General features: G+C 40.4%; 3 protein-coding genes across 5 annotated transcripts; 2 read left to right on the top strand and 1 right to left on the bottom strand.

The window, feature by feature from the left end:
• The first annotated feature begins 3699 nt into the window (after positions 1–3699).
• Positions 3700–8077, top strand: emb (embigin). Its single transcript, XM_040050722.1, has 9 exons — positions 3700–3835; positions 4566–4643; positions 4964–5147; positions 5435–5517; positions 5697–5833; positions 6525–6680; positions 7106–7226; positions 7333–7366; positions 7447–8077. Exons 1-9 carry the CDS (start codon positions 3763–3765, stop codon positions 7505–7507), a joined length of 927 nt encoding a protein of 308 aa, XP_039906656.1. The 5' UTR covers positions 3700–3762; the 3' UTR covers positions 7508–8077.
• A 135-nt stretch (positions 8078–8212) lies between these two features.
• Positions 8213–13542, bottom strand: mrps30 (mitochondrial ribosomal protein S30). Its single transcript, XM_040050721.1, has 5 exons — positions 12918–13542; positions 12420–12565; positions 11879–11984; positions 10840–11016; positions 8213–9201 (listed from the first exon to the last, which is right to left on the bottom strand). The coding sequence occupies exons 1-5, from the start codon at positions 13489–13491 to the stop codon at positions 8942–8944; spliced, it is 1263 nt and encodes a 420-aa protein (XP_039906655.1). The 5' UTR covers positions 13492–13542; the 3' UTR covers positions 8213–8941.
• Positions 13189–16418, top strand: hint2 (histidine triad nucleotide binding protein 2). Of its 3 annotated transcripts, none has more exons than XM_040050726.1 (5): positions 13189–13303; positions 14465–14602; positions 14697–14801; positions 15989–16061; positions 16149–16418. In XM_040050726.1, exons 1-5 carry the CDS (start codon positions 13265–13267, stop codon positions 16238–16240), a joined length of 447 nt encoding a protein of 148 aa, XP_039906660.1. In that variant the 5' UTR covers positions 13189–13264; the 3' UTR covers positions 16241–16418. The 3 variants fall into 3 exon arrangements, with proteins under 3 accessions (XP_039906660.1, XP_039906659.1, XP_039906657.1); XM_040050725.1 differs by lacking the exon at positions 13189–13303 and adding an exon at positions 13820–14066; XM_040050723.1 differs by lacking the exon at positions 13189–13303 and adding an exon at positions 14068–14242.
• The last annotated feature ends 75 nt before the right edge of the window (positions 16419–16493 follow it).

The following is a 16493-nucleotide window of genomic DNA, read 5'->3' as shown; positions in this document are numbered from 1 at the left end:
TCTCTCTGCTTTCACTGTGTAAATATATGAATGGGTTAACTGGTGATTTTGAATTGGCTGTAGGTGTGAATGTGAGTGTGAATGGTTGTCTGTCTGTCTGTGTCAGCCCTGCAACAGACAGGTGTCCTGCCCAGTGTGTACCCCCTCTTTTACCCTGTGGCAGCTACGATAGACACCACGGGACAAAAATGGATGGAAATATACCGGCTTATCTTTTTTTTTCTTTAAAAAAAACAAACAAAACTATTTCAGTGTTTTATGCATTTGGGCTTTAAATATTTAAAAATTTCAATGAAATCATCAAAAAGTGCAAGAGCTTCTAGCTATTAGAAGTTGAGGAAAGAATTGTCTAACCTAACGTCCCATTCTTTTATAACATGTTATACACTTACACATCATTATCATCATCATCATCAAGCCTGTAGACTCCTGGTGGAGCATAGGGCCGCAACAACACCACGCCAACGGACTCTGTATTGGACCGTCCTCTTCAGCTGGATCCACGTCATTCCGGCGGTCTTTACTTCGCTCTCGACAGATCATCTTCTTCACGTCTGTTTGGGTCTCCCCACTATCCACTTACACACTATATGCATTTATATATCATTACAGCCATCAAATAACGGTTCAAAAAGTATAATATTATTTTCCTCTGAATTGTAGAAATAGCATAAATTGGAAATAATCTTATAGTGGATCGGCCTTTCCTTATTTTATCTTACATATATACCATTAAAGTATATGGCCCTCATTTATAAAGTGCTTTACAAACCTGAACATTACGGCTAACCCTGGATTTTCCCGTTTGAATGCAACTAGCCAAACAGCGAAGAGCCACTTACTGCTGAAGAGACAGAGTGAAAGTGAACAGTAAATCCTTAACATAAAACTCATTGTTGCAGTGGGAGACAGCACAGATGTGATCAACTTAAACTGAATTTTAGTTTTAGTGACCTTATTTTCCTCTGCGTTATCGATTCTGTCACTAGTTCCGGAACCAACCAACCACACGAGACTTTAACCCCTTAGTTATTAAACCTGGCTTCAGTTTCTGAGAGTAGGGCCCAACGGTGCAGCATTTCATGTCCCCTTTAGTCATGACTTCTAATTAGTATAGATCACTTTATGTAGAGTGCAACACGTGGTTACAATCAAGTAACTTATTATAATTTAAATCCACCCATCCATCCATTCATTCACTTCAGCATATCCTTTGCTGGAGTGGAGGGGTGCTGGAGCCAGCTGTCATAGGGCGAGAGGCGGGAAAGTCGCCAACAGTGCTAACCACCATGCTAACCACCGTGCTGCTCCAAAATATTCATACTTTTGGAGTGGGAGATCGAGTTCATAAGTAACGTTTACAAGGCGTGTGGCAGGTAGTCACTTGAGTATTGTTTTTAATTTGATTGTGTGTGTTACTGGGAAGTCATATAAGGCTGGTTTACTATAAAACTTGGAGCTGAAAATGATCCTTAAAGTACCTTAAACATATATTAATGACTCATGTTTGTTAATTTCTACTACTGATCTCTAACAATACACCTGAAATAAAAACAATCAAACCAACAAAAAAAAAAAAACCAACCCCAAAAATTTGTTACCTATGTTTTTCTGTTTATTTTTATTGACCCCCTCAGGATGGCAGCAGAACACCTCTCTGCTGTCAGCCTCTGTCTCTGAGCCCACTGCTCTCGAACTCACTGCCTTACATTATGAGCCCAGCTTACACCCTTCTATAGCAGAGGACTTTTTTTAGCCTCTGTCTTTTCAATGAACCATGAAACTTTCCAAAAGCGTTCCACTCCAGTGCCTTTCCTGGGATTTCTGCCACTGTTCACATTATCACCCCCAAGTTGGTGTTGCTGCTTTAGGCCTTGGCCTGATGCTGAGACATCACTGGCTGAGGGTTCACACAGTCTGCTGCACAGTTGATTGATATTCGCTAATTAAAAGGCAAGCTTTCCCTATTTTTATCTTTTTCTCATTCCTTGATTGTATAATGCCCTGTGTGAAATAGCGCCCTCCTGAATCTCATGTGGTAAATCAGTGGTGAAACACGGCCTAGCACTCCAGGAAGCCTGGCCCAGGCCCAGCTTGCCTCTCTTAATGAATGAAAATGAATTGTTTGACCAATCAGATCAAGCTAAATTCACACAATCATTTCGATTCAAACCAATCAATTCATTTTATTCACAGAATAGCTACAATCAGAACAGGAAAAAGGGAATTTTCCACCTACTAAATTAGATTTAAAGAAATTATTTTTTTGTATGTCTGCTCTGCCTTTGCCAATTTTTAGTTTTTAGTATATTGTGCTTAAAGAATTTGTCTTCATCATATTCTCATATATATTGTTGGAGCTGTTCACACACAGTGAACACTGAAAGTGAACATTTCAACATGATCTGAACGCATTAGGAACAAAATTACAGCAACTGATCTGATGTCCACAACAAGGGACAGAAGATAGAAAATAAATAAATTATAGTTTTGAACAAAAAAAAAAAGGTACTTCAAGTTTCTTTCAACCACAATAAGTTTCTTTCAACCACTAAATATCTAACCATTTCACTTCTTTTGTCTCAATTATATAATTGGTATGTGTTATTACTGAATAAAAATGAATGCGCTTGTATCATCTATGAAGACGATGTGCAGTCTGACCAATTTCCTCTGACCTGAATGAGGAGTGCTGATGGAGCTGCATGAGATCAGATCAGATCGATGAGTTTTGATTTCTGCTGTGACATTCAGACAGTAGATGGATGGATGGATGGATGGATGGATGGATCAGAATCAGGATCAGAATCGTGTTTATTGGCCAAGTATATGTGCAGACACATACAAGGAATTTGATTCTGGTAGATGGAGGCTCTCAAGCACAGCAATGTAACTCACGCGCACACATAAACACACACACACACGTGTCTATATATACATTACACATACATACACAAAGCTGTGTAAATCAACTATAAATAACCAATCTAAACTTATATACATAGAATACAGAAATGAAGTGGAATGAATACTACAGAATGGATGGATGGATGGATGATGATGATGCTATCATGTCAATATGGACCACAAATATTTCCAGCACCTTGTTGAAAGAATGACACAAAGAAAGCCGTGCTACAGGCAAACACAGTCCAACCCGGCACTTGCAAAGTATACCTAAAGAAGTGGCCAATGAGACTATGGGTAACTTTAGAGGTAAACGCCACGCTGTGAGAACTAGAGTGAGGCCACTTTTAGTGTTTCACTTGGTATAACTGTGAACAATTGAATAGTATTAAATTTATACTCATATTAAGGTAGAACTGCATGAGTCATTTGCAGTAACAGAATTGGTACTTTGTTAGTTGCCCCTCTTTGATATTTCATGAGGGGATTCAGCTCATGTGACCTTCTCAAATAACACAACAGGACACCTTGCACGTAGCTGCACAGTAGCAGCCTAGTCAGGCTGGGAAAGATTTAACATTTTTATCAAAGTATACACGCAAATACAGATACACATTATTTTAACATTTTGTGTTAATATGCAGTCCTGAAGGGCACCACAAACTGCAGCACAACATCCAGACACGAACCCCATCTGAGTGAATAATGGATGGAGGCAGCCACCCACAGGCTGCAGAGTGATATCATGGCTGCGTCACTTGTGCAGATGAGGGAGAAGGGGTGGGGTGGTTATACCGTGCAGTGTGTAGAGACAGTGAGGAACCTGCTCACAGAGAGGACAGAGGGACGATAACCATGTCAGCCTCCTGGAAGCAGCCGCTTTTTCAGATCTGCCTGCTTTGCGTCTGCTGCAGACACATCAATACAAGTAAATTAATTTTGGGTTTCATTTTTGCTGTGTTTTGTGGTTGTGTTCAAGCTCTGTTCAGCCTTTTCTCTGTTCCACCAAATGGTCCCGTAACCTTGTAAGGGCCAGAACGAAATGTCATAAGATTTTCACATAATTGTGTGCAACATAATTTGGTTTGAAGCATACTGGTAGTGATTGTTTATGATTTTTCACCTTATACATGTGTCTCAAACTGTTTCCCTCAAGACAAATATTTGTAATCATCATAGGATAAAATGTAAAAGGAAAAATCATAACAGTAGGTTACTTAATTATCGTGCTTGCAAAGGATTTTTATATTGATATGATTTTAATTGTTGCCTCATTATGCTTCATTCTGCGATTGTGCATGTGTGTTAGTTTAAGAACTATATAACAGACAAAAAGATAAAACCTTAAAGTTACTCAGTGCTTATTTCTTTTTTTTGTCCGAATACATTTTAATCCCAATCTTAAGATATTTATGTATTTATTTAAGAAAACATCTCTTTGAAAAGATGATGAAGGAAACAACCTTGTTGCCGTTATGTAGAGGACACTTTTCACAGACAGTTACGAGCTGTTTCACACGGCAGCAAAGTAGCAACACTGATATCTGCCTTAAAATCACCTTAAAATATTGGTATAAATAATATTGTACCTTTTGAATTATTTTACACACAGTAAAAGACTCTGTGTATATTTATACATTTACTTCTTTTCCTGTCAGACACGTTGGGCTCAACCAAAGCGCCACAGGTTCCCACCACTGCTCTTAAAACAACTGTAAAAAGTGTTGTTCTTAAAGGTAATTTCTGCATGTTGTGTTTCCTTATTACTGCTCATGTAAATATGGCTAAAGAACACATGTTGATAAGTTATTTATCTTGTAAAATAGTGTGCTATGACAAAGATGTAAGGATTTCCATGTTGTTGTGACCATGTGGAGCTGGATTTAAATTAGAGCCTGATTTTGCCTTGAGTGTATGTGTATATGTGTGTGTGTGTGTGTGTGTGCCCATGAAGATACAAACGAGACGTGTGTGTGTGTGTGTGTGTGTGTGTGTGTGTGTGTGTGTGTATGTGTGTGTGTGTGTGTTTCTAACTGTTCCACAAAACTCCACACAGGTGAAAATCACACAGAGGAAATCCAGCTGCATGAGCCTGTAAATCTAACGCTAGCCTGTACGTGGACTGGGAATCAGAAGAAACTACCAAACATTAGCGTTTATTGGACAAAAGATGGGAAGACGATTCAGGACAGTGAGCGCTCTGTGCAGCTGGAGAATGAGCAGTATACTCTCAAACAAGAGTAAGTACTTCATGTGCATATTTTATCTGACAGCTTTAGAAAATCCACTTTGCAGTTCCCCTCCGAGTGGCTCAAAAACTGTTACAACGTTTTATCAAAAGACCTGAATATATAAAAGGTTTTAAATAGAACTGCAGTGTCAGCTCATGCCTGTCCATGTCAGCTGTAACTATCTTTACATGAAAGTAGGGCAACAGTTTAGTTAAAATAATCAGATAGTTGGAGGACAGGAGCATTTGATTTATTATGTTAATATCTTAAACCCCTCTTTGACTTCTGCTTTACAGTTTCCATATTGTCAGTGAACAAGACCTTGGAAGTTACTCCTGTGTTTTTGGGACTGAAGCACAAATAGATTTTATTTTGGCAGGTAAGGAAATAAACAACGAATCTCTGCAAGACATTTCACAGCTTCATTTGTTTTGCTATCAGCCCCTCAAGTCCCTGCTCAAGCTATTTATAGTGAATATCAATATATAACACTCGACTGAGGCTGTGCAGTGCTGCTATGTCTTCATAAGCATCATCATCTCGGTCGTTTTCCTCCAGCTCCACAGATCAGTGAGGTGCGAGACAAGCCGATAGTCAGCTATCTGGGGGACTTTGTGGTGATTTATTGTAAAATGGAGGAAACCAAACCAGAGCCCAGAACCTGGACCTGGTATAAAGTCAATGGGACAGAAAAGGTAAGCTGCTCAGAGCCGGTACAGTTGTGTCACTGATCATTTTTAATTGACATTCCTTCAAGTAGGATCTCTTATGTTCATCTCCCATGTTTTTCTTCTCAAGAATATTCTTCAAGAGCAGCTTTGCATGTTACACATCTTGAATTATCCTTATTTATCTTAATTATCTTATACTAAACAAAGTGTCTATTTTTAACAGCTCCTCATATTTTGTGCAAGTGTGCATACTTTTTAAAGCTTGTCATGCTTTATATTATGCATGCTAAATACACATTTTCAGTATCTAGTAGTTATAGCTGTTTGTAATGGGATAACAAGTTCAGTATTACTGATATTTTAATTGTGCCTGTAATGTGATGCAGTATTAGTTTAAGATAATAGATGCAATGGATAACATCCCAATGGACTGGGGTCTTCTTTTAACTTGATTTATTTATCTGATTTTTTGTTGTGTGGGTCATTTTATTTTTTTAAGTGGAAAAAATAAAAAGCAAAAACCTACAACGCTCCTGTTGGGAGGCAGGTCGGGTGTCAAATGGGATCATAGCACAGCTTCGCGAATCTTTCCTTTTAATTCTCCTTCTTTTCCCTCATTTGGCTTCAAAGACATTTAAATTTGTTGTTGTTACTGTGTCGTTCAGCAAAATCCAGACGGTGTCATGTTAACGTATGTTGATATATATGGGAACAGATCCTCGTTGTTGAAGAGCCTCAGCGCTATGAAATCCACAATGAAGGGTGGAAGACTAAGCTGAAGATCAGCAACCTGACGGATGAAGACTCTGGCTCCTATTACTGTGGGGCGGTGTACCGCATCGGCACCTCAGTGAGCCATGTGGAGCTCAAGGTCAGTAAACCTTGTGGAGCTGTCAGTAAACAAAAGGAACTCTGTACCTGTACAGGCCCTGAGCAGTTTGTAATTCAGACCCAGGATTCATTATTAGTTTGATAATAAATAAATAATTTGTCTCTCTTTGCATCCCATTCTTTTTTAAAACTCACTGGTTACTGCTTTTGTAAAATAAAAAAAAATATGTTATTAATCATGGCCTGTCATGATTGGTCTGGTGAACCACTGAGAGCCCAACTCCACAGGCTTCAAACTACAAAAAACTACTCAAACATATAAAGCTTTTAAAACTACTTGGCAGAATAGACACTGAGTGCGGTCTACTAATCCCATAAGATAGTACATCTGTTCTTCTTTCCTGTGGATGTGACTGAAAACAGTAGGAGTAGTGATATATAATATTTCCTCTTTCTGTACTGAAGATTATCAGCTTCATTGAGCCCCTGAAACCCTTCTTAACCATCCTGGCTGAAGTTATCGTGCTGGTCACTGCCATCCTGCTCTACGAGAAAATTCATTCCAGGAAGAACAACACAGAAGAGGGTAGATAAACATCATCCAGCTCTTATTTGTATCACTATCATATACTTTTTGCAACATTTTATGACAAAGCTTATTTTTAACTTGTATTTATCGGTCTCATTCTCAGAAAATCTGCCGAACGGCAACCAAAAGAACGAGCTGTGAGTACAATGACGCAGTATTTCTTTTAAGATACTTGCAGATTTCATAATCCAAGAATGACTTCTTTTTTTTCTGTCAGGCCTCAGGAAGAAGCTAAGGAGCTGGAGGGTAATACGTCCATGAGGCAGCGCAAAGTTTAAAGACTGCAGCCAGCTTTAAAACTCATTTTTAAAAGTGAACGCTAGCAACATTTATACGGTTATTGTGGCATCTGTTATAACTGCATCACTTTGTTTCAACACTCGGAGTGCAACAGCTTCCAGCTAATCAACACTCGAGTTTGCAACACAAGGGGCCTCTTTCCTTTCCTGTTTACTTCCTGTGCGGAAACCCAGACACGCTTCTCTTGACACATCACGTCATCTTTGTCCCCTCCCCTTTCTCATAACAGAAGTGACTTTCTCTTCTTGTTGGCAACACCGTAAACTTCAAATGACTTTTACCCGTTTTTCTTCTCTGTGGTTCGTAGCAGTGCCTTACACTCTTTGACTAACCTTTCACTGTGCTTCCGATGACTTTTGTCCTTGCAGTAATCTATCTACAGTACTTGAATAACATGTAAATCAAAATATATCTTCACATATTCATCATATTTGTGCATCTGTTTTGCGTTTACGTGTAGGAGAATAGTCACAGAGTCATAGTTTCTTCCCCAAAAATGACTGCACCGTATGCAAACAAGCCGATTAAAAACCACACAAACCGCCGTTTCAGTGTTGGATTCATTTGAAACTTATTTCCGAGCACTAAAGAAACACTTCAAAAATGTGTCTATTAACACGTCAGCAGAGCAGTCAACAGAAAAATAAGTTTAGGATGGATTAAGCAACAATAACAAGAGTCAGTTTTGAAAATCTGCCATTTATTATTTTTTCTATAAATACAGTGGATGTTTTTGTCCTGAATAACCTTTGCACTTCCTCCTCCCCACGGGGAAAAGCTAAGCTGTCCCACGACACACAAGAAGCTAAGCTGTCCCACGACACACAATCATGTAGACCGTTGTAGCTGTGACCACAGCGAGAGGCGACACACCCTCAGCCGCGACTGTCAGAAACAAATCTGTATCACTGCATTTAGAAAGTAAACTAGAGCGGCTCGTTCCTCAGCCTGTGTGAGACATGCTGAGTTTGGCTGGAGTTAATGAATTTACTTAAACGTGTTGAAGCTACTATATTTCTGAACTCTTGTTGTGTGCCGCCAACACGTCTGTCGCAGAAGCAGCCCAGGCTGAGATGACGGGAGTCAGAAATATGTATTCACACAACGGATTCGCCCAAGATGCTACAGATATTTGTTAAATTATTGCTTCTTTCTATGCTTCCCTTAACTCTCAGTGTATAATACCCAACACACACGCAAATTTCCATTGTGATCTTTCAGGCCTCTGTAATAATCAGGGATGCGTACACAGTATTTTTTCAGTACTTACTTTCACAGGAATACAGATTCTTCTTTTTTCAACATTACATTTCATACAAACTGGCAAACTTCACTCCCATCTTGCTCTTTAGAGAACAAAAAACATAAGTGAAATCTGCCTAAAGATTTCCACCCCTTCCCTTACAATCCAACTACGGCTGATTCATGAAGAATTGAACCAGAAGCTTGACGACGCCGTCGTTCAGTCCCACCACCTCTCCGTCCTGCACGCTCTCGTACAGTCGCAGGCTCTCTGTGCCCCACAGGAGGTTTTTCCTGGGGTTGTTGGCGTCAGTCTCCACAGAGAGCGCAACTGTGTTCAGCTGGTAGCAGAAGAAGGAGAAGAAGTGGCCGTCTGTGATCACGGCCTGGGACACGAAGGGTCTGGTGACATCCTCGTAGTTCCAGAAACCTACAGCGGGGAGAGGGAAGCATCAACACGAGCTACGCCTTCTCTCAGATTTAAAGCCAAATGTAGACACTGCAGTAATCCCATATTCCTGTATCAGCGTTATTCCTGCAGCATCATGAGTAATGCCACTGACCAGTCACTTTGTTAGCTCTGCAGCTCTGGAGGAAACAGACTAAACATAGTGGATATGTCATAGATTTGTCCTGTACACTGCGTGTCCACAGGGGGAACAAGACACCCCTTAATATTACATTTGTTAAACACTTAGTTATTGTTTTTGAAAATTTATTTCAACCTGAAGCATGATCAGACTTTTGGTCAGAAAGCTTTGCCGCAAAAAGGCAAACTTCTCCCCCCAAAAGTCACAAAGCTATGACATCACAGAACGTGATTGGTCGGCTGCAATGACGATTCTGGACCAATATTAATTATGATAGTCGACACATACCCAGAGATTTCAGAGACACTATAACTCTGCCAGGCTAATAAAAAGCAAAACAACGCTCACTGCCACTTCATTAGGTACACTTGGCTACTAAGTGGATGATCGCCTTACGCCTTCATTGCATAGATTCATCGAGGTTCTGGAAACATTTCTCAGATTGGTCAATAGTGACACGACTGCACAACTGTTACTGCAAATTTGTCAGCTGCACATCCATGATGTAAATCTTCCGTTCAAACACATCCAAATGGTTCTCTATTGAATTGATATCTGGTGACTGTAGAGGCCATTTGAGTACAGAGAACTCATTTTCATGTTCAAGAAACCAGTTTGAGATGATTTGAGCTTCGTGATGGGAAGCAGCCATCAGAAGATGGGTACACTGTGGTCATAACGGGATGGACACGTCCAGCAATACTCAGGCAGGCTGTGATTTTTAAAGGATGCTCAAATGGTACCAAAAGAAGCAAAGTGTGCCATTAAAATATCCCCCACATCATTAAACTACCACCACTACCAGGCTCAACCGTTAATGCAGAGTGGGATGGATCCATGCTTTTATGTTGTACTCTACCACCTGAATGTCACAGCAGAGTTCAAGACTGATGGATTTTGAGTTACTGTTGCAACTGAAACAGTCTGACCAATCTCCTCCTGCCTCAGCCAGCTGCTCACTGGAATTTTCTTTGTAGATCATCAGTTTCTGCAATACTAAGACCAGGCTGAAGGAAATAGTTACGCCAGAATCCTTAGTATTAAGAAATGCTAAATACTTTGGGTTGGCTTAAGAATTTCAGAAGTTTCCGGTGTATGAGGAACAACGAACGACACCATGCCACATTCAAAGTCACTTAAACCACCTTTCTTCCCCATTTTGATGTTTGGTTTGAACTTTAGCAGCTCTTGACCACATCTTCATGCCTAAATGCACTGAAATGCTGCCGATAGATGCTGATAGATATTATTGTGTGGCTGGTGAGTGTGTGACCTTTTTAGAAAATGTTTAGAAACCAACTTGAACATAAAGAAAAAGCTTTTCATGATGACATTTGCTCTATTAACTTTCTGACACGTCTTTAAATCTCTTCAGCGAACAAAGTAAATCAACTACATGAAGACATAAATATGTATTGTAATGTTTTATAAACACAGCATCTCAGTTCTGTTGCACCTTTGCTGTGTTAGGAACTCACCTTGGTACATGGCCTGAGCTCCTGTCCAGGCGAAGAGGCTGGCGAGCGCGTTGGCTCTGAGGAAAACCTCCACTTGGTCAGCCTGCTGCTGCCGAACCATCCGGTCTCTGTGGTATCGGTCGGGCACCAGGTGGAACTGAGTGTGACCGTAGCACGCTGGGTCTGGTAGCTTTGCACCTTTAAATGAAACAGAGAGGCTTGTTATAAACAGAAAGTAGAGGGGATTCATAAAGAAAAAAAATGAGCCAAACACTGGGTAACCTCTGTGATAATGAAAACTTCAAATATAAAACCACCTGCAGCTACATTATTATCATACTTTGCTATAGAAGCAGAAAGATTTAAAACCAAGCAAGGTTGGGTTTAAAATAATTGTTCTCAAAAAACAAACTATACCTTTTACTAAATACCAGTTAGTTCCACATTGGCGCCCCCTGCTGACCATTACGATAAGTAAATAATGAGAAAAATCAACCTGATGACCTGTTAGTGAGACCAGAATTACAATTTGGGAACGAATCAGTTTGCCTTTGGGACAGTGGCCAGTTTTTGGGGCTCTGGGTTAAGGCAGTATATATATTTTCTACCTCCTTTGCTCCCTACACGGACTGTTTTACTGAGCTTGCAACTAAAATCTGTTCAAACATGACTGATCGATAGAATCAGATATATTATAATAAAGGGAGACGGGACATTCAAAGAATCCCGAAATAAGATCTATGGGAGATCTCCGTGGCAGCAAAGATGGTGGCAGGAGTGATAAAAAATAAAAACTATAGGAAAAAAAAAGAAAAACAGCTTTTCAAAGTCTGATTTTAGGGCAAAGTCAGCAAACTTAAAGTAGTTTTGATTCGATTTGAAACACAGTGTCCACAGGGCTTTTTGCTAAAACATAGTGGTGCTGTGGCTGTGTGTCATCAGATTAGCAGGATTAAAAAAATGTGATCATGTTTACTAACCAGGAACATGTACTCACTAGACTGAAAAACATGTCTAGAACCACCTAGCACAGCCTGCATGACCCACATCATTGTTTCACCTGTGAAGATGTTGTTGTCGTACTGCCTTCTGAACAGCGGCATCACATTGGGACGAAGCGTGATCTCTGGAACTTCAGCTGCATGGGAGGCTTCCAGCGGCATAAACTAAAAGTAAATGTATTATTTGACAAAGTAATTTGATCAAATTAACTTGCAAGCCCAACTTGCAAGATAGGCCGTCTAGAGCCCATAGGCCCATTCAGTCTCCCCCAAACTCCCCCTTGTGGTAATAATGTTGAATATATACACAAATAACTGCAGAACTCTGAGTGAAGTCCATTGAGTATTTGACAAGATCAGAAAATTGCTATATAACTGCAGAAAAAGCGATGCTTTAAATGTGTGAATCTGGATTAAAACCTTTTAACACTGCGATGAGACGCAATATAATAAAGTAGAATTAAATATATAATGACAACATCAATGAAAAACATTTTAAGTGGTTTGTGTGATTTTCCCCCACTATGCAAGGCCTACAAAAACCCTTAGTGTGCATCTATTGCTATTACATGATCCATGTGGTCTGAAAAGGACGCCTACCTGAGGCAACTGTTGGGTTACTCTGATCTGACTGTGTGGGCGGTCGTCGATCTGGAACCTGGTTGGCTCGAGACGGCGTTTCCGATGTCCCTTTGGGATAATTCTCTGACCCCTCCTCCAATAAAAGTTCACCTGGGGACTGAGATCTAAGAAAACAAATATAGATCAACATTAGAGGACTAGGATCGTTAAGTAGAAAAACATGGCACTCATACTTCATGCTATCTGGAACTCCTTGTCTTTTTGCTTTGAGCAATAAAACTTGTTAATATCTTCGTATTATTTTGGCAATAGTCATAAGATTATTATAATAAAAGCTGGACTTTTGTGATATGATAAGTTTCAGATTTTAATGGGCCACTCTAGTCGAGTCTACAAATCTACTTGGAACGTTTGTTGTTATATAAGTCTGTGTTGTTCACTATGAATGCCTTTATTTTTCTGAAGGTATCCACACCACTAACTACAGCGTCTTTAGTTCCACTTCATCATACACACCCAGACTGGAAAGCTGCAGCAGTGGGTTGTATTTAGCTAAACTGTAGGTGAGTCCAGACACCAGGCTCCTCAGAAAAGGTCCGACCACCTGCTCTTGGTGTCTGTACATGAAAGGCTTGCGTTTCCTAAATTGCCAATGCTCTTGCAGGATCACACGGGTCACCAAGGAGCGTATGTCCGCGAACGCATCATCGTCGATTCCTGGAACCGCGGCTGTGGTCTTCTCCAAGCCCGGGGTGAATTTCTCGGGCAGGCCCGGGATGTACGCGGTTTTAGTGAAGTGCTGGTACCATCTGTCTGCGTTCCGTGCGAAAGTTTGAGGGTAAACTACAAATTTCTCCCGCTGGATGCGAGTGATGAGGGACAGCTTGTCCTCCACGGAGGAGGTGCATATCTTCTTCACCCGTTCCTCAATCTGTCGCCGCCGCGCAGATTTACTTTTAGCCGTTAGAGAGGGGACTATTGGAGGGTACGCTGGCTCCTTGACCGAAACCTCAGTGTGGACAAGCTTTTGGCTTCTGAAAGGAAACAAGTTTCTGGGGAACAGCAAGGGTAGCCGTGTGCGGGCCGCCATGTTTGCTTAACTTCTTCTTCACTTTCGTTGACACAAACTAACAGTCTTTCAGAGCAGCGCCCCCTTGCGGAAAAAAGAGCCAGACTGAATGCTAACGCCTAGATAAAGTAATATAAGTCAAAACTTAGACCGGTATTAAAGAACATTACATTTTATTTTATTTAGTTGTGGCAGTGGTGTGGTAATTTAATAAAATGGTCGTGTAATTTAATAAAGCTTAGCTTGTATTAGCATTATGTTTAGCGTCAGAGAACGTTGAGGCTCTTGAATGAAGCCCTGTCGCGTAAGCGACGGTGCCTTTACGTTCACTCAGAAATTTCGCAATTTTTAGTTAAACGCGCTAAAAACGTGGGTACAAATCTAAAACGTTCGCTAAACTTTGAAACCAAAATCATTCAAAACTATAGCGAAAACGTCATACTCGTGTTACACTGTGTATTTTCTATGTAGCTTATTGTAAACGGTGGCAGACGCTAGTAGAGATTTGATGCAGCATGAACAATCCAAACGGTAGGGGAGTACCCGAAGGCTACGTCAAAGTTGGACTTTTAGGACTGTGCAACGGCTCTGGTGAGGTGCAGTGTTTTTGTCAATAAACAGGCTGTTCGGCCTTTAAAAATATATAGACACAAAATTATTTGCACCAAAACTGCAAAAGCCAGCTATGTACTGTCGTCAGATTTTGCGGACACCATTGTTCGGGACGAGAGCGGCTACGCTCAGCCGTTTTCCCCATGTTTGTCGAAGCGAGGTATCTGCTATCAAAATAAACCGTCCTGTTGTCATTCTTGTCAACATATTCCTTTCGTTAGCTGCTGCACAGCATGTTGACAATACCTGTCCTACTGGTGGTGGCTGTGGTGAACCTGCAGTGCCCCACCACCACCAAGAGGTTTGGTTTCATTGCGACACGTACTTAAAAGCAGCTTTTTGATTTTCCCATGTGTGATGCATGCCTGTTGTTCACCCCCAGAGACCCCTGTGCACCAAAAGTGACGAGGTGAGGCTGGCAGAGGAAGCCAGCAAGAAGTACGGCTCCCCAGCTCCAACCATCTTCTCCAAAGTGATCGACAAAAGCATCCCTGCAGATATCATTTATGAGGATGAAAAGGTAAGCACAGTCTGAGCTCATAAATAAACATTTTGTGGTTACATTTCTGCAGTTCAGTCCTTCATATACAAGATTTTTTTTCTGTGTTTATCAGTGTTTGGCATTCAGGGATATCAGTCCACAGGCACCTGTTCACTTCCTGGTTATTCCAAGAATTCCTATTCCCAGAATAAGTGAGGCCAAAGATGATGACGCTGAGGTAAACTGGTGTTTTCTTGTCTAGACTCTCAGATCATGTCACAAGCAGTGAGATTGTGCAGCACATGCTCACTTTTTATAAGTCTATGTTTTTACTATTTGACATGTCTGTGAGATTAATTTCTAGAGCATTTAGGAACCAGCTCACCCCAAACTGTTGTCACAGCACTGGAAGAAATCTATAGGTGAAGCACTAAAGGCGCTACCTTTCCCTCATTTGAAACCAGTACTACCCAGAGTGTAGCCTTAAACCAGGGTCTTGGATCAAAGAGCAGGTTAAATATGCCCAGATGTTCTTTTGTTTTCTGGCTTTCCTAATGTAACAACCAGTATGAGTGTTTTTGCATTGAATGGGCAGTGTTGACATCAAATAACCAGCAACAAATGTGGGCTGGTCTGCAGCCTCATATTTCCCACAAGGGAAGCAACCTATAATCCTAAATAGATATCAGGTAAATAAAATAATATAGCAGGGAAGTTGTAAAGGAGTCCAGCCGTCCAGATTAAAATTCAAACACAGATTAGATAGATATACAGATATTACTGTTGTTATCTAGATTCCCTTGTTTAACAGTCTAAGAATAAAGAAGAAATCTAAAAACAGAAGGCGTATACTACTTTTAAATCAGATTTAAAAAAAAAAATCAACAAGCACAAATATGTGTTCTGTTTTAGGATTTGATAGTAACACTTATAGAGCAATAACATTGTTGTAAAATTGGAAAAAGAAAACAAATCAACAAATAGTTTCTTGTATGAATCTGTTGTTATTATTGGTGCTCATTACCAAAAGACAAAGACTTCAGACGATATTTAAAAAAACTTTAAAACCTCCTACTGTACGTGCACAGACGTCTGAGGAATCCTTCACGAAAGGTGACGCTATTTCCTGGAGATCTGAGTGGTCAGTAGGCGTTGATTTCATACCTGATGATTACTGATCTGGAACGTAACTTGCTCTAGTCCAGGTTAGTATCACAGCAAGTTACCATGTTAGAAGTAGTTCAGAAATCCCAGGATCAGTCCCGAAGTTAGCTGGATGAGCCTGCTGTAGGTCTCACATCCAGTTTGGTCTCCTCTGTGACCGGACACACTAAATATTAATCTTTAAGAAGTCATAACTGATTCATTTACAGCTCACTGTCGACTGGAAATAATCTCATCAGCTCTCCTTTTCTCCACTTTCAGCTCTTAGGACATTTATTGGTTGTTGCCAAAAATGTGGCAAAGCAAGAATCTCTGACTGAAGGGTACAGAGTGGGTAAGTTAGACCATTTTACCGTAATGATTCTCCAGACATTAATGTGACTATACAGACTGTTTGTTTACATCCACACTGAATTCCCAGTGATCAACGACGGGAAGCACGGTGCTCAGTCCGTCTACCACCTTCACATCCACGTCCTGGGAGGAAGACAGATGAAATGGCCACCAGGATAAGGGCTTCACATTTACTGTGGTGTCTCAGTTTAATCCAATAATAATGGCATAATACCTGTTTATACACAAAGCTGATGTCAATGTAAATATGTTGGAAAAAATGTGTGAAAAGGAAAAGTCAGAAGTTGATGTTTGATATGGCTGCAAATAAAGACACATTCTGTTATGGAACAATAAAGCTCAAGTCAGTTCTTTAATCTCTAATCAAGTCAGGATACTGTTACCATGGTAGCAGCTCACATTTAAGAGCAAA

The sequence above is a fragment of the Simochromis diagramma genome, unplaced genomic scaffold (assembly GCF_900408965.1).
Source record: "Simochromis diagramma unplaced genomic scaffold, fSimDia1.1 OVJJ01000131.1, whole genome shotgun sequence".
In the NCBI taxonomy this organism is placed as follows: Eukaryota; Metazoa; Chordata; class Actinopteri; order Cichliformes; family Cichlidae; genus Simochromis; species Simochromis diagramma.
The sequence above is the reverse complement of the archived record's forward strand: the minus strand, read 5'-3'. Positions and strand labels throughout refer to the sequence as shown.